Genomic DNA, 18,545 nt, shown 5'->3' with positions numbered 1-18,545 from the left:
GAAAAATTAAAGCAATTTAATTCCCATCATGCACATGGACGTATCAAGTCCAATTAAAACTTCGAGTTTTAGCCCCAACAAATAACTATGTATCTAAATTATTTATATACATAATATGATGTGTACATACACGTAATGTGTACATGCCCATCAAAACCAGGGGCAAATCCAGGATTTTTTTCTCACTACCTATTTTTGTGAAAGTATTGTATCAATATTCTATTTTTGTGAAAGTTTTTTTTTTTTTTTATCAGCATTGATTTTGTGATCTTTTAAAGGCACATTCTAATTTTTGTCTCAGAAAATTAGAGCAATTTACACGTTAGTTTGAAAAGTGCAAAAGTCATTAACTAATATTTCGAACTTTTTTTTTTTGGGGGGGGGGGGGACCTAAGAGGTAGGGAAAATATCATTGTATATCAGCTCAATAAGCTTTGTACTGTGTACAATTCAGGAAATCACCATCCCCTAAAACTGATGCTAAAAGATTGCTTAAAAGCAATTTGGCCAAAAACTGAAACTTGAGTTTAATACTATGAAAAAGTTGTTACCTAAGCGATTGTTCATATAAATCATCTTATTATTTTATTTAATGAGTAAACTATGTTTTAAGCAGAAAAACATGTTTTTATATTTTAAAACACAGTTTTTCGTGAAACTTTCGTTTTTTAATATTGTTTCTAGAATGTGTCAATTTTCAAAGTTAGCTGTGTGAAGCTGCTGATTTTATAACTTGATTTTTGTGAAAGTACCGATTTTAAAATAAGATTTTTGTGAAAGTACCGAAAAGCGGTAGTAAAATCAATCTGTATTGGGCCCTGAAAACACTTTTTCTTCTTGGGGGAAAAAAGTTCAGGTATTTTTTCATGGAGTTACAATCACCCCTGGCTGGAGAGCATTTTTTGCTCTGTTTTCTGAAGCCTTTTGAGCTGTATTTTTGCTTATTTGGATGTGAATACGTGTGTAACCCTCGAGTTTACGGTGTTGATTGATATTTGCCAAATTGCTGATGATTCATTTAACAGTTGTTGACGATCTTTCCCGTACATAGTGTAAATAAATCTCCTGTGTTTTTATCAAGAACTATGTCGTCCTTTCAAAAAAGTTGAAGCTGCACCGGAACCCTTAACAATATGTAATTAAAAAAGAAGCAGATTCTATTGAAAGTTAAACAAAAATTAAAATCAGTTGCAGTTAAAATCTTTGCGCTCGAATTATTTTTCTCTTTGCGTCAAAATTTCAAAATAACTGCTAAAACACTGAATATTATTTGCAATGAAACATAAAAATTTAAATTAATATATATTTTTCAACATTATATTTGATGAATTTAAATGAACTGTAAATTACCCAATTGACAGATGAATACTCTAATGAAATTAAAATTTTATTCAAAATCAAGAAGGTGTCAGAGAATGAAAGGATATCATTCAATTCAACAAGACATTTCAACAAAACGAAAGGAAAGAAATTACTAAAGCAATTCTAGCTTTTACTTTTAAAGTTAAAAAAAATCATTTGGAGCACTGGATTTATGATTATTCATCATAAAATTTAAAAATAAAATAAAACGGTAAAATTTTTATAAACCAATATTCTGATCAGCAATTGTAATTATTCTTATCATAATTTTCACAGTTAAATTTTTGCACAAAAATTTAACATTGAATAAAATTCAAACAAAGGGAAATTACGAGATTTCACTCTTGATTATTTCATTAATTATGAAGAAATTAGGTTAACAATTCATTTATAAAATCTTCATAACTTTCATTTAAAAAAAAAAAAAATTGTTCTTCTTAGAAATAGTGTTAAAAGAAATAAATCTTAGTTAAAAAACAAAACTGGTTCAAACCAAAAAAAAAAACTTTTTTTTTTACAAACCCTGATTTGAGTTATATTATTTTTTTATATGGGGAGTAGGATTTTCCTTTTGTATTTGTAATGCGGATATTAATTTTTTTTTTTAGCAGAATGATCATTTTATGTAAATTGTGTTGCATATTAGAGTAAAAAATTCTTTTTTGTAGGAGGGAAAGGGTTTTTCCTATTGTTTTAGATATGTTTTTCAAAGAAAAGGAGAGATAGCAGGGGTTTTGTTTAAAACTTTTCGTTAAGAAGATCAAATCCCGAACTGATTGGAGTTCGCTTCGCTCGTTTATTGGCTGTTTTGGTGGCTTGGTCACTTGACAAGATAACAATACCGCCGTGCTAAGCCCAGATGTGGTATCTGCAGTAAAGCTCAAAATGAGAAATTGACGATTAAAGTTTTACAACTCGTTTCTTTGATTTATGATTTAATTAAATGCTCAACTTGCGGTAGTTGTTTCCTAAATAACTTATCTAAAAACCGTAAGAGAGTATTTTTTGTAAAAATCTTAATTTAAAATTAATAAATGCAGTTACGACACATTTTCTTTTTAAAACCTTTTCATATACTAAGCTATTTTCACCGTAAGTGACAATGACTAGGCATTTTTAGGAGTATCTGCGCAGATACAATAAAAATAGCTTATTAAAACGTGCTCAATGTATCATTAAATAATACAGAAAACATCAGCTTTCTTTGGACTTTGCTGTTTCGCTTTATTTTGTTAATACAAATAAGACAGAATCTACCTTCTGAAAGATACCATTTTCAAAACTCCGGACAGTTAAAACTGTAATCCATAACAATTTTCTGTTTTTTATATTCAAAGAATGTGTTTTTTATAATGTTTTATTCTCTAGATTCATTTTTACAGAGCATGAAGAAGCTAATTTTGGCCGCAGACGATACTTAAATAAAAATATGACTGGCCGTAGAATGAAATGCGTTTTTTTTTTTTGCATGAAAGAATTAGATATGAATATTATACATGCATTTTATTTTTAGAATTTGCATTTTAAATAACCATTTAAATAGAAAAAGCTGAATATTTACTTTAACAATTATGCAAAGTTGTATTAGTTTTTATTATCAACCTGTATCAACTATTCAACGGTAAACTAATTTTAATATTCTGTGTTAGAATAAACTGCTACATTATTAAATATGCTGCTTTACTAAGGTATAAAAGTCGTATCTACAAATTACTAAGGAAAAAAGTGGTAACTGCGCAGATACCACTTTAAAGGCTTAGTATTTGTCACTTACGTTCAAATTGCCTTAGCAGACTAAGCAAAATGTGCAGTTAAATTTTTTCTTAAAGCTTTTTTTAATATTTCACATTCACAAATTGCCAAAAAAACTTGAGATTTAGGTAAATTAAATTACTAACGACCACCTGGTGACACTAACTCAATTTTGATAAAATGTGCAGATACCACATCTGTGCTTAGCACGGCAGAATAAGCAACGGCATTGGTGGATTACTTGACATTTTAAAGCAACTGTCAATGTAATTTAATGCTTTTTATTTCTTTGTAGAAATATTTTAAATTTCATTTTTTTTTATGAATTATATTATTTTTATGAATGGTGTGTGCAAAGGGGGGTGGGGGAATTTTCATTTATTCAAGAGATACCTAGCATAGGCATTGCCAAACGGGTACAGCTAGTAAATGATAAAAAATAAGAAAGTAAATATCTTTTCAAAATAAATAGTTACGTGTATACTATTGTAATTCACACATAAACTATTCATTGCATCTGTTACATTTTAAATGTACCGTTGTAACCTCCCCCCACCCCGGCTAAAACCCGGCAACTAATTTAGATTTTCAAAAGCAAACAGCTCTGCGTTTTAAATATTTAATTTGATAAATAACGAATTCAAAAAATATTACTGCAATTGTTTACATTTAATCTATAAAGTACTTAAACATAGTGTTAATGGATAATATTTTTGCCAGTTCAGGGGCGGGGGGGTCATGACCCCCATGATTCTCCCCTGATGCAGTGGTGATGGGGTGCCAATTATTTGCATGCTGTAAGCAAACTGACGGGTATTAGCTTATATTTCAACCAAAGCTCTGCAGATTAGAGGGAAGCGACAGCAATTAGAATTAAAAATGAAATAACGACATTAAATTGCACAAATTGAAGATTACTGCAGAGACGTGTTTTGGGGTAACAAGGAACCCCTTTTTCAAGATTTTGTCAAGAATATGAAGAAAGCTTTTGCCAGAAGTTTCTTCGCACATAAGCTCACTTATTTTGCACTAGCGGTACCTGCACTCCTTTGCACGTAATAGAAAGTTAAAAGGTTATTTGGTTCACCTGTATTTTTACAAATAATGGACGATGAATTTCTGGCCAGTTTACTATGTTCATTTGCTTGCCCTTGTTATAGTAATTTGCTTGTCCATGTTATGATAATTTGCTCGGTAAAATGTTCTTAAAATTGGAATAGAAAAAGAACAAAATTGAACAAAATTGCTCTGAGGTGCACACCCAGGGCCAGATTTGGAAGTGTGGAGGTCCCTAATCTGGGTTCGAAAAGATCATCCTATTTTAGAAAATATCTGATACTTTGATATATATCCAAATATTTTGATATGCATGTATATATCCGATATTTTCAACCCGTGAAAGTTAGGATATTTTGTAAAAATTTTATTGTGGGGGCCCCTTTGTTGTGGAGGCCCCGGGGCAGTAGCCCCGCCTGCCCTCCCCTAAATCCGACCCTGTGCACACCCCCATGCAACAAACTAATTTTGTGCCTAATTTCATAAAGATCGGCCAAGCTCCTCACAGATATCCAGACATCCAGCTTTATTATTAGTAAAGACAAGTTTTTAATAGGTTTTAAACAATATTTTTATTGAAGAAAAATTACAAAATGCTTAACAGTCTAGCCAGGGGCGTAGCTAAGGGGGGGGGTTTGGGGACAACCCCCCCCCCCCCGAAAAGTTAGTCTCAAAAAAAAAAGAGAAAAAGAAGAGAGAAGAGAAAGAAAAAAAAAGAAGAAAAGGAAAAAATTCCATATATATACATACATATATATATATATATATATATATATATATATATATATATATATATATAAAAGAAGTAACCCCCCCCCCCCCGAAAGTCGGGTCTAGCTACGCCACTGAGTCTAGCACTGGTTCTTTAGCACACTTGTCCGCTACGTTACTTTTTCCATTTATTAAATTATAATTTCCTCTTCTTCTATATTCTGCTGAATTAATTCGTAACCCCATTTTTTGTTCAATTATTGTACATTTTTTTCTTCCCTAATTTTTTTTACAGAAATATTTATCTATTCTTCATGATTTATTTGTCTTTAGTTATATTACTTATTAGTGGTACCCGCACGGCTTTGCCCGTAGTAGAAACTTAAAAGGTCTTTTGGTTCGCCTGTACATTTACAAATAATGTATGGTGAATTTTCTCGCCAATTGGCTTGTACCCATGTTACGGTTCAACGTTATGATAATTTGGTCATATCACTCGTCCATCGTATGATAATTTTGCTCCGGAAAATGTTCTTAAAATTGGAATAGAAAAAGAACAAAATCGAATTTTCAAAAAATCACTTCGAGGTGCACACCCCCATGCTACAAACTAACTTTGTGCCAAATTTCATGAAAATCGGCCGAACGGTCTAGGCGCTATGCGCATCACAGACATCCAGACATCCTACAGACATCCAGACTTTGAGCTTTATTATTAGTAAAGATTAAAAAATGACTTCCCTGTAACCCGAAACACGTGTCTGCAGTGATCTGCGGTTTGTGCAATTTAACTGTGTTATTTCCAGGGTTGGCAAAAACACGGGTTTTTAAAAAAAAAGCCCATGGATCCAGGATTTTTTGGGGTTTTTTTTTAAATAAAACCCAACTAAAGCTGGGTTTTTTAATAGAAATGTCGGTTTTTTTGTCTTTCATTAGGGAAAATGTGGGGTACTTGTAGCATATTGTAGCGTAAGTATATGGACAAAGCACAAAAATTGCCTTGGGGTAAAAAAAGCTGGAAAATTCAGCGTTTTCTGAAGAAAAGTAAAAAAGATGACGAAATCCAAGAATGGTGAAGTTTCAGATTTTGTAGTTTCCATGATTACCAACAGTTAAGGCAAAGTTACTTCTCGAGTGATAAAATCTATTGTTCGTTTGTTCGTTTTTAATTACAACTTTTTTTTTTGCATTTTACTTTATTGTATTTCATTTTGTTATGCAAAACTACTGTAGAACCTCAAGTAGTTTAAATCCCTATTTACTGAATTCCAGCTTAATCAAGACATTTCTTTGAATTTTATGTTGCCTGTTTTTCTATTTCTGTGTACAGAGTAAGAAATATTAAACTTTTTCGTAAGATAATGAAAATACTGTACATCCTATTTTGTTCTCTGTCCGACCGTTTGTAAAACCTGTTAATTCCTAAAAAATATAACTTGTTAATTCGAAATTTGTGACGTGTCGGGTTGCAGAAAATAATTCACATGAAAGCCTTTTAGCTAGAGTAGTTTCCTCTGTACAATCTACAAATGTGGAGAAAATCAGACATGACAGGACTTGGTCAAGATAGTTTGAGTTATTTATTGACCAGTTAAAGAAAAAAGTTAAATATATTTAAAATCTTTGAAATATTTTTTTAATGCCGTTAAGCGTTAAGAAATACTATTAAAGTTCAAAATTCATTTTTTTATGTCCATTGTCTGTGATAAGAACAAATAAAAAATGAGTTTAAACTGGGAAAGTATTTAAATATATTTTTTTAAAAACGTCTCAGAAAATTAAAAAAAACAAAAAAAAAAACAAAAGTGGACTAAATAATGGTTTTTCTTTTTCAAAAAAACCCATTGGGTCCAATCCGGCCAACCCTGGTTATTTTCCTTTCGCTTCCAAAGTGGTAATTAGAATGCTTCACCCACCTGATTCCGTTGACGCAATCGTCGTGAGCCATGTAGAACTGAATGGGCTCGATGACGTCAAAGGCGCTGACATCCACAGCTTGGGGCTCTTTCGTGACGTCCCAGATGCTGACGATTCCGTTGTGGTTGCCCGAAACGACGTATTTACCACATCTGAAACATTGGAAATAAAAAGAAATTCAGAAATGAAAAAAAAAACAATATCTTTTTCTATCGAACATAAATACAGTCGAACCTCCATATATCGAAATTTTCTATACATCGAAATCCCAGCACATTTCCATGTTCATTACATAGAAAAATTGTTTCTATATATCAAAAAAATCTCTATATATCGAATTTTTTTTCGAGACATTCGTAGATTTTTTTTCCCCCTTTAGACTGTCTCATGAAAAATAAAGGTTAAGGGAGAAAATTATATTTACTAAAGGTTGCTACGAAACTCATGAGGAATCTGGGGTTGAGGGGTGTAGGTCGTTGTTTCGTTCTAGAATTCTTAAATTCCCTCAAGTTTATTTCAAATATCTTAGTTGTGACCAGTAACATTGTAAAATCAGTTTCAAGTCATCCCTTTTGTCTGTTGATTATCGTTCCTAGTCGTTTTATCTGCAGTAAAAATCATTCAAGTTAAGTAGATTGATTTTTTACTTGTCTCTCGATTACATTGTCAAAACGAGATCCCCTCATGTTGCGGATCAAGTTGCATTGCCGAGGAATGAAGATGTATCAAGGCGCAAAAATGTAATTTCGGTTATTTTTTTTAATTATTAACTTTCATTTAATCCGATGCTCGTATCAATTAGAAATTAGGTTTCATACACAAAAATTAGCTTTAATTTTAATGTTTAAGGAGATTTATAGGATAAAATAAGATTGTTTCTATATATCGAAATTTCTATGTATCGAATTTTTTTCCGGCAATTTGCTACTTCGATATATGGAGGTTCGACTGTACATATTTGCCAACCTTCGGAGAAAAAAAAACAGGAGATTTTACTAGAGGTACATAGGTGATTCACCAGCGACATATCTTCACAACATAACCATTAATTGTGCTTTTAAATAACATGAATACTAAATTTAAAGTGAAATGGGGATTTTTCGCTGATAAGCTAATTGGTAGCAGCAAGAAAAACATACTGCAAATGAAAAAATAAATAGTAAGGAGTGAATTTGCCTTACGTTTTGTACATTCCCCAGTCTCTACCAAAAAAGTAGCTACAAAAATTTAATTACTAAAATTCGAAAAAAAAATCAATTTGTAATGAAAATAAAATATAAAATGAGTAGGTAACGGGTAGCACAGGTTGAAATAACCTCAAACTTTCAAAATAATTGAAATATTTCCAAGATGCAAAAGGATTGAAATCTGCTGCTATTTTCGACAAAGCACGTGCTTCGTTTAACATGCAATGTGGAAAGCTTCCAAAAAATTATTATTTACCAAATGAGGTATTAATTGGAAAAATTCTTATTCCCTGACATTGGTCGACTAGAAAAGGGTGCCATCTATTGAGAAGAAAGTGAAACTTTTTGATGATTGACTGAAAAAACTGCAAAAACGGGAGAAAATAGTAAAAAATGGGAAATCGGGAGATGGGAGCAAAAAAAAAGGGATTCTCCCGTTAAAAACAGTAGAATTGGCATGTATGTAAATAGATACAGCTGAGGTTTGATATCCCGAACTCCTAATTTACGAGATTTTCAAACTTCAGATGAGTTTAACTCTTTAATTACCACATAATTAGTTACATAGAAAACATTAAAAAAAAATATAATATTATGTAAGGGCAAATTAAAAGATATAAGCAATAAAAAATTCTAGTTTTTACCATATTCTCGTAATTAATCACCATTAAATGAGAATATTCTTTCAATTAGTGTCGGTACACAAAGGTCAAAACAGTATTGGAATGTTAAAAAATTGAAAAAGGTTGGCATAGAAACTATTTCTATACCACCTTAGTTCTCGACATAAATAAATTCAAAAGCGGGGGCTCTAATACATTAGCAATTTTAAATAGAGACAAGACGCTAAAAGATGCTACCTAGAACAAATACAACTTAATGGAACCCCTAGCGCCATTTAAGTGTGGATGAAGGAAACTGCAGATTTGGTATGTCTAAGTGCTGGTAGCATTCCAATCTCATAATGTATTTTATTTAACTTAGAATCTGAAGGTACTTTAATGTACTTTAATGTAAATGAAGGGTTAAATCATAGCATAAACAAAATGGTTTGAGCCTTGGGAGGAATTACAACAACTCACCTGCTGACGTCGAATTGCATTCGCTGATTGGTCAGGCAGCAACGCCTCAGAGAATACAGAATCGTGCCCAAGTTCCTCAAGTCCCAACAGAGAATTTCAGGGTCCTGCAAAAAAAAATGTAGCCATGAATACATTAAAGCAGTTAATATACAACAATGGCTGCCACCCTAGAAGCAATGGCCCCCAAAGTGAGAAAATAGGATTTTCCAAAAGGAAAAGATAAGTATGAGGAAAAGATCATTACATGCAATATACTGATAGCCCGGTTGTAACACCCAGAGACTGAAGTTTTGTCCTTGTTATTGATTCATCAGCAGGACTGCCCCGATGGGAGGTCCTGGAAGTTCACTGTGACCTTCCACAAATGTCCTCATTCAGCAAACTTTGTCAGACAATTCAGCAAAATTTAATGCTCCAATCACAAATTGAGATTGTCTGCCTCCCTCCTAATAATTTAAGTTTGGGGCTCCTACATCTGGAATAGTCAATAATTGAGCTGGAGGCAGATGTCCTCTCATTAAAGCTGAGAGTACCAATAAACTAGTAGCTGAAATAAATTTAAAAGATATGAAGACAAAATAAACTTCTCTTGATACATGTTGGAGTATAACAATACGATACACTCAAAAAAAAAAAACCACCTCGAGTAATACTGGGGCCTTACATTTTGAAACACCAGTACTATGCCTGAGATTATCTTGAATCTTGTGCCCTTACATTTAGTTAAGCAATCCTAGTATGATGTCCCTGTGGATTGTTGGCCTCCAACAGTCATAAGTGATTTTAACCACTATGGTAAAATCAGAAGATGTAATATACTAGCCAGTAACGTTCACGCTCTAGTCAGGATTGGAACAAGAGTCCATGTCACTGCACCCCCCCCCCCTCCCTCTTGATTTTGGCAGCCTATGACGCCATGAGGAGGTTACCTAACGATCAAGAAGCAGAGTTGATGTGAAAAAGTTGAATGATAAAAACAAGGGATAAAAGTTTTAGCATTTTTACATTGAGAGCACAAGGAGTAACTGTTTCAATTCACAGTGCATCGATCAAATTGAAGATACAAGAATTCATTAGATTGTTTTGCTCATAACAGGAGAAAAGGGTTACTCATCTTCTGTGAGTACTCTTATACAGTTTTAATTGGGAAGTGACTTATAATTTGCAAATAAAGTTAGTAGGCAAAAACTTTACGAAATCTAGTCAAGCCATACTTTATAAATTTCCAGAACAAAGTTGGAGTTATAACCAGTAATTTTTGCTTAGAAATCTAATATTAAGAAAGTAAAGATGGAAAGTATTAATAGGTCATGCAAAACATACAAAACATATTTTGTGATTGAAAAGCTTTTGGAAAGATCTGGAAGATTCAGATCAGGTACCGGATAATTCAAAATCTGTCAAATATCCGATATTGGGTGCATACATAATAACAAGTATGAAAATCATACTTTTTAAACAGTAACCATTCTCATTGCATTTCATTTTCCTTTTACTACACATTTATTAGCAAAACACAAGGCAAACGTTCAACATTTTTCTTTGAATGAAAGCGATCTAACCCACATATGAGTACATATGATATTCCTTTCCATCCTTACCTTCCTACCACCACTATAGAGCAGTGTTCCATCTGGGGAGAACTGTACTTGTGTCACTCCCCCCTTCTGGCCTTCCATGAGGTGCTCCAAATTTCCCGAAGGTTCAGAGTAGATTCCAACTGAAAAAAAGAGAAATTAAACTTAGGTCATAGACTAATAATAATAATAGACCGAGCTATGGCAACCCTTTTGCTGCTCATAAACCAAACCATGTGACTGGTGGATATCCTAGCAACAGCGGCCGTTGATCGTAGCAGACGATTATCGTCCGCGAGAAATAAAATAAATAGAAATGATGGAACACGGAAGAATGATCTTTTATGGAGTCCGATTTGTAAATTTGTTATTCTAAGTTGTAAATATTTTGTTAATATAGTGAGTTTTTCGTTTAGATAGTACTAGTGATGTGCCGGATCGTTAAAAAAGTAGATCCGCGGATCCGGATCATTAGTGTCAAGATCCGCGGATACGGATACGGATCTCAAAATGTTTTTTGCCCAATTCAACTATCCAAGGGTATAATTTAGTACGGAAGGTATTCCCGTCACTATAATAACAGTGTTTCTTCAAAAAATGTCATCTACGGCGAAATTGAAATTAAGACTATGATTTACTCTTTGAAGAAATTGCCGTTAAAATTGATGGAGAGTTGGAAGGAACGGGTCAGCGCAGCAATAATGCTTAGATGGAATGTGAAAAATTATTTCTAGCTTGCTCGGTAGATGTAGGATACAGGAACAAGAATGTAAAGCTGCTACTGGATAGGCTAGAAATAATTTTTCGCATTTTAGTTCAGCATAAATGCAGCGCTGACCCATTCCACCCAAATGACTCCGACCGACGGAATAACAGAACCTTTACAAACAGTAAATAGAGACTTTTGTGTCACTTTTTTTGAAGGATGCCGGGAAAAATTAAAACGAAGAAAAACAGAAACCCCATATCAATAACAAAAACTAATATTAAACTAAAAATTAAAAACAAAAACCATGTCTCAGAGGGCCGTTGGCTTCTGAAATGATACCTTATAATTTAAATAATGAATAAAACCTAATTTAAACGGAATTTAAGAGTCTTTTATTCAAATATTGAAAAAATTTTAGAATAGAAAAGATCCGTTTAAGATCCTTCAAAAAAGTAACGGATACGGATACGGATCTTTATTTTCCTCGGATATCCGCGGATACGGATACGGATATCCGGAACATCACTAGATAGTACTGTGCATTTTCTTTATTCAATTTCAATAACTCTCTAAGCAATAAAAGATGCAAGCGACCAAGAGGAATCAGCGAACGGTAAGATTTTTACCTACAGTTTCAATTTAAGGTACCGATTAGTACATTTTTGCCTTGACGCAAAACGTTTACGCCAACGCTGACGTAGCAGTTCCGAATGAAATAAAAGTTACCGAAAACTGCGATCAAAAACTAATGCCAAAATAATGCATAACTAAAAGAAAAACAGTTCAATCTCAGCACCTGGAAAAAAATTATAATGAAAACACATTACGTATTAAAATACATGTCGAGTGCCAAACTATAGGTAGATAATGTTTCCATCTAGCAACCATGCTGCCAAAGTCTTCGCCAAGCCCTTCCACCAGTCACATGATACATCTATGAACCAATTTTCTTCATCAGCAAGAATGAGAAAGCTCGGTCTACTCTTATTATTAGTCTATGACTTAGGTGTAATGAAAACAATCTAACAGACACACAAAATATAGAGGGCGAGTTTGGCCTAATCTGTCGAACAAAATGGGGTGATAGAAGAGCCCAAGTGGAGCATAGAACCACCCATTAATCCTATCCAATTTGTATCCTGTCCAATTCGTTCGGTTACAAGTATATTATATTGATATTACTAAATACAGTGAAACCTCCCTTAACGGACACTCCCGAATAATGGACACCTCTAATTAACGGACATTTTTGCAAGTCCCAGTCCCTCGATATAGGCCATTCCATGTATTTCACTCTGAATAACGGACACTCCGAATAACGGACAGTTATTTCACAAAAAAATTCCCTTGCGATCGTAGCCTTCCGGATTTTTTTTTCTTTTCACAGAATATCTTAGTAACTGCTTGCCTTACAAAGTTTTTCATCCTCCACAACTGATATTCCACCCCCCCCCCCGTCATTTCCTTATCTCAGTTTCTTGGTATTAAAAGGTTGGTAATGGGCAGGGGCAGCGATTGGGGCTTAAAAGTTGGAGGCAGAGAAAAAAAAAGAACTAAAAGACATGGTACTTTTTGCGGGCAGCAAAAAATGAAAAAGAAAAAAAAAGTCATAATTTTGTTACTGCTAGTTTTGAGAGTATTGAAGCAGATAAGTGAAAACTGATGTCAGTCTAACAATTAACGTACGTTTTTCTTAAGATTTTAATGAATTTTGTACACAATAACTATTCAAAAGTTAAGATAAAAAAGAGGAAACTGGGCGCTTTTTCTAACTGGGGCTCTCGGGAGATGCAATTGAGCAGACCGGCGCAGGTAGTAGTCGGTTTTACGGGGCCGTGGTTTCGTTGGATTGTTTAATTTTTAGACATGAAAAAGATATGCCCATATTCAAGGTCATATTGCCAACTGTCAATCATGTAATAGTGATACTCGAGATAAAATAAATGAACCATATTAAGTGTGTGGGGGGAGGGGGGTTGCTCCGCCGAATCGCAGCCGTTGGTAATGGGATATTCATACCCTGAGATGAATTGAGAGGCAAGCCAACCTGCTTTTCATGCAGCAATCGTAGTTTGCAGTTGCAAACTTTCCTAAAGGCGTGTTGATTTAGTTGATTTTTTTGTGTTACAATAATATTTGAAATTTAAAATGGCAACTAAAAGAAAGAGACTGACATTGAAAGAAAAAATTAATGTTTTGGATTTTGTAATGTTTTAACTTATTATTTTAATTGATTAAATGCTTTTTAAGACAAGTGTGTGCTGTCAGTATACCTTTCGCAATTGTTTCGATTGTGTTCTACAAAGGGAACAACAGCCCATTTTGAAAAAGGTAAATTAAGTAGTTCCTCCTAATAGCGGACACCTCCCAATAACGGACAAAACTTCTAGTCCCTTGACTGTCCACTATTTGGAGGTTTCACTGTACAATGAAGGAGACATGGAAAACATATTAAAAGAAAGAAACTATATATTTTCACTTTTTTTTTTTATTTTAATATGTTAACTCTGCACCTCATTTTGACCATTTTTGCAAGTGGAAGTATACATCTAGAACTAACGGTTGTGAAAATAGGGGGCTTGCAGGTTGAATCGGGACAAGCTGTACATTGCAGAAATTAATTTAATGTTGACATGTATGATGTCAAAGTAGAGTACTAGACTGCTTAAAAAATATACAAAGGTTTATGTCAATCAATGAACTGGTGAATCTCAGAATGAATTTTAAAAAATTTGAAAAAGGGATGAATCCAAATTTATGCAAAATTATTACTTTTAGATAATTTATGAAGGCAAAAACTTTAATATGTAAAAATCAAATTCATGTTTTTTTTTCCTTGTTTGAAATTTGATGGGTTTTTTTCTTATTTGAAAAAAAAGAAAAAAAGTAAACCTTAAATTCCTTGTGTGGGGCAAGTACCCCCATTACCACTCCCTCCACCCTAAAAGCGCTGACAGGTATAGCACTGATATACCTAGGTACAGTACCTATGAAATTAAAAAGCAATAATTTCATTTCTGAGTACAACATGCTAGATTTCACATACAATGAAGAAATCAAACAGTCCAACCTCATTACCGTGAAATTGCTTAATGAGAAATATTGCTTTCGATATACAGTCGACGCTCATTATAACGACCACACATTATAAAGACCGTCCCATTATAACGACCAGTGGTAGAAGTCCCAACTTTATTCCTATAAACTCTATGTTAATTTGCTTTCGTTATAACGACCGTTCTATATCGACTAATCCAATACAGCGACCGAATCAGCGGACGCTATTTCTTGTGTTCTTTCCAATAAAACAAATTTGTAGCTTAAAATGACATTGATTACTGTTTACGGACACCTGCCTGAAGTTTTCAGTGTCAAATCCAACTTTAAGAGGGGGGGGGGGGGAGATTACCATTCACCACAGCTAGCACAAAAAAAAAAATAATGGGAGGAAAAATCGAGAAAATTCCAGATTCCTAAGAAAAGGGAGTTGACAGATGTGTTGGTAGTTTGGTGTTTGAATCTAGTATTTTTAAAGATTTGGGGTTCTCGAGGGACTTTTAAATGTTTCTTTGAAAAGCAAGAGAAACACAATTTATCACCTATATCTGAAACAGAAAATAAGTTTTTACAAAAATCACGTCTGCTAAAAAGGCAGACCTCTGTTTCTGGTTTTATCTTCAGAAATTGTTGTGGAAGTAGTAGTAGTAGCAGATCTGAAAGTGTGTAACATTTTCCTCCCTATATTTTCTACTTTAAAACTTGTTTAATATTATGTCGTAATATTTTGCACACTACTTTTCTAAAAATTCCTATGATAAAAAACATTTGCGCATTTACTTGGGCATGCATGATGATGGTGTACATTTTTTCAATTTATACCTCTTATAACGACCACTCGTTATAAAGACCTTTTTTTCTGGGACGGAGATGGTCGTTATATCGAGCGTCGACTGTAATATCAATCCTGTGAGTAAACAATCTAATAGGATAAGATGAAATCCAGTTATTGTGAAATACTAATCACGGCCCTGTGATTTTCGAGTTAACCAGGTTTGACTGCAATTGCAAACAAGACTTACTCGATTTTTGATAAGATCCGGCAACAGAAATGTGAGGGTTCATGGGGGTGAATGCAAAGCAGGACACGATTCCTGGCTGTCCGTCCCCTTTCGCTGCAAAAGAGAAGAAATAATTAAGCATTTATGGTATTCGCAGCATTTCCTTCCTATGATGCTTGTCCTTATGTTTCATAAAAGAACAGAATTTTAGATGCGCAGGGTTGAATCTAGAACAACCAATGTCAGATTTGGATTAAATTTAGTTTATGTTAGATTACTGCACACAAAGTAGTAATATTTTTAGGGAAACAACACCCCATGTGATGCAGCACCCTAACATTTGACTACAGTCACAGGAGTGTACAGAGCTTCAAAAATGGGAGTGCCACTGTACCAGGAGATTTAAATTATGTTCAAAATGGATTATCCAAGAAAAAAATTTTTTTAAAAAGAAGAGTAAAAAAAGAATTTTAGATATATGAGGTATGAAGTTGACAAGAGTAAAAACCTAAAACATTTGCCAGTTTGGAATTAATCTTTGTTTATATTAGTGAACAGCGATATGACAGTACCCTGATGACCCTCATACACACAAATATGGTAATAATAATCCCATTCACCAAAGTCCAATAATCTTTGTTTTTTCAACAATCAGTCTTCTTACTTAGAGCTAGAACAACCAAATTCACTTGTTATTCAACTGCAATTAAAATAATTTAAAATTAAATGTACATCTGCAATGTGGCATTAGACAATAATCTCTGAGTGCTCAAAATCTTGCTTAACTCCAGCGTAAGAGTAACAGAAAAATGAAAAAACTTTACGGCCACTTTTTTTAAAACGATATCTTTGGCTTTGGTTATTCTTGCTCCTAAGTACAGAAATATTACTGAATTTTTCATAAATCTTTTGTATAACTACAAATTTAATCTTACGATTACGTAAATTTAGTAAATTATTTGAGAATTTTACTCTAGTGTTTTTTTAATGTCTTTTTACTTCACTAAGTTTAAGCTTTTTTTTTTTTTAATTAAAAAAAAAAAAAAAAACAGAAATTTTTGAAAAGTACTTCAAAGAATTCTATAAAAGAAGGGAAAAAAAAACTCGTCAATAAAGTTCTTATGACCATTTTCTTTTCTTTTTTTCTTTTCTATTTTTATATTGAATACCTTTATCAATGCTGTACATTATAATCTCTGGATGTTAATAATTTCAGTGGGGGAAAGAACTATTTTCAGTGACACTGGGAATTGTAACTCAGATTTACATGAAATGCAATATTTTTTGCAATTTTGTGCTACAATGGTGTTGATTTGCTTACTTATTGCCCAATGTTTTTTTCGATAGATTATTGAACTCTTGTCTCAAAAGTTTTTTTTTTTTTTTTTTTTTTTAGTGTTATCGATTTTATTTGTTCAACATTGATGCTGATATGCCAATAATCATATTGAATTAATTTTGAGGTGAAAAAGTGTGAAAGCATTTCAAGGCTATTATTCTTTGCTTATTTATGTGAAAGTGTAATATTTATCATAGCAAAACAGAAAAACGATTTTAATTACAAGTAAATTTGCCTGTAGTGAAATGACTGGTTCATAATTTAAAACTCTTTTTTGCTATGATCACTGAAAACATAAATCAAATGACTTAAAATTTAATCATAGAAAGAAAAAAAAAAGGTGTTTTGTAGCATTTTATACTTGAGTTAAAATAACATTGTTTAAACTCTTAGTTTGCAATTCTTAAGTTTCACTGCCAACTCACTTTTGGAATTATAAAAATTGTTTTTACTATTCTACTTCTATAGAGTTTCAAAGTATATAAAAAAAAATAATTTGCATAATAAATGAATTTACAAGCAACAGTAAATAAAATGAAAGAAAAGTATAAAAAATTTTAATAGTTACCCCCACGCTACCCCTTTTATAAAAAAATATTAACAGTAAGTCAAAATAATACTTACAAAATTGTCAGGAATAATAATTAAACATTCCACCACTTCATGCAAAAAAATAATTAAGTAATAACCACATCATATTTATCTCCTGAGGATATAGATGTAACTGGACATGATTTTTATCTGTAATTTAGAGCTTCCTGAACTGATAAATTAAATTACTTTTAAAAACTTTTAACTATGGTAGGCCTTTGTTAATAATAAAAAAAAAAAAAAGCCTGATATATTTGAAAATGCAACACAACATAGGTCATTAACAATGATTCATACAGTGTGCTCATAAATTTGATGGGTACAAATACATAAAAATTAGTTATTCTTTTATTCAGGGCTTTTCTTTTTTTCCCCCTTTAGCAAAAATAACAAAAGAAAACTAAGCTAATTAACTTTTATTTTCAAATGAAGTTCTAAAAACCTCCTTATTAAAATATTTCTTTTTATTTTTTAGTGAAGTAAGAGTTCAAATGTGCTAGCTTTTCAAATTTATAATCCACATAAAATTAACAATCGAAAATGCACAAGCTAGATTGCATTTACACAGTTCAAACTGGCATAAAATTTGATAATTTAAAAACATAGTAGAAAGTATAACTTTTCCAAATCTCGACCACATCGCTACCTGCTGGCTGCAGGACATGAGTGTTTTTTATTTGCCTTCATTCTAGATTAAATTTCATAGGATTCAGATTAACAGAAAACGTACATTTTGTTTATCGAGGAAAAAAAACAAACAGGCCTGGAGTCAATATTGACTCCGGAAATGCAATATTTTAACTTCAGCGGTCTCATTCAAGTTTAGTTCTTTTTTTTTTACCTTTAATTTTTTGCAAGACAAATAAATTCAAATGAGCAATAAAAGAAGAATTTCTGCAAGCAATATGAAAAATTAAAACATGTCTCTGTGAAGTAACATCATTAAAGTTGAATAGATCTTTGCGCTTGAAAAGTTAAATAAGAAAAATAACATTTAATTGCACAAGATTGCAGATTATTGCATACATGTCTTTTGGGATCATCCCTTTTTTCACAGCAAAATAAGTGAGCATATGAATGAAAAGAACATTGCATTGAAAAAGGTAACCCCTCGTAACCCCGAAACACATGTTGCAGCAATCTAAAATTGTGTGAAATTAATCTTTTTTTTCCTTATGTTATAATGTTATTAGTTTTTTATTAA

At 32.6% G+C, this 18,545-nt stretch overlaps 1 protein-coding gene across 1 annotated transcript in view; it reads right to left on the bottom strand.

Moving 5' to 3' along the window:
* Positions 1 to 18,545, bottom strand: part of LOC129226165 (telomerase Cajal body protein 1-like) — a 51,841-nt gene that overhangs the window by 12,893 nt on the left and 20,403 nt on the right. Inside the window, 4 exon segments of the mRNA XM_054860765.1 lie at positions 6,798 to 6,950; positions 9,068 to 9,171; positions 10,669 to 10,787; positions 15,433 to 15,525. Coding sequence (XP_054716740.1) covers positions 6,798 to 6,950; positions 9,068 to 9,171; positions 10,669 to 10,787; positions 15,433 to 15,525 — 469 coding nt within the window.

Source organism: Uloborus diversus, chromosome 7 (genome assembly GCF_026930045.1).
Source record: "Uloborus diversus isolate 005 chromosome 7, Udiv.v.3.1, whole genome shotgun sequence".
NCBI lineage: Eukaryota > Metazoa > Arthropoda > Arachnida > Araneae > Uloboridae > Uloborus > Uloborus diversus.
The sequence above is the reverse complement of the archived record's forward strand: the minus strand, read 5'-3'. Positions and strand labels throughout refer to the sequence as shown.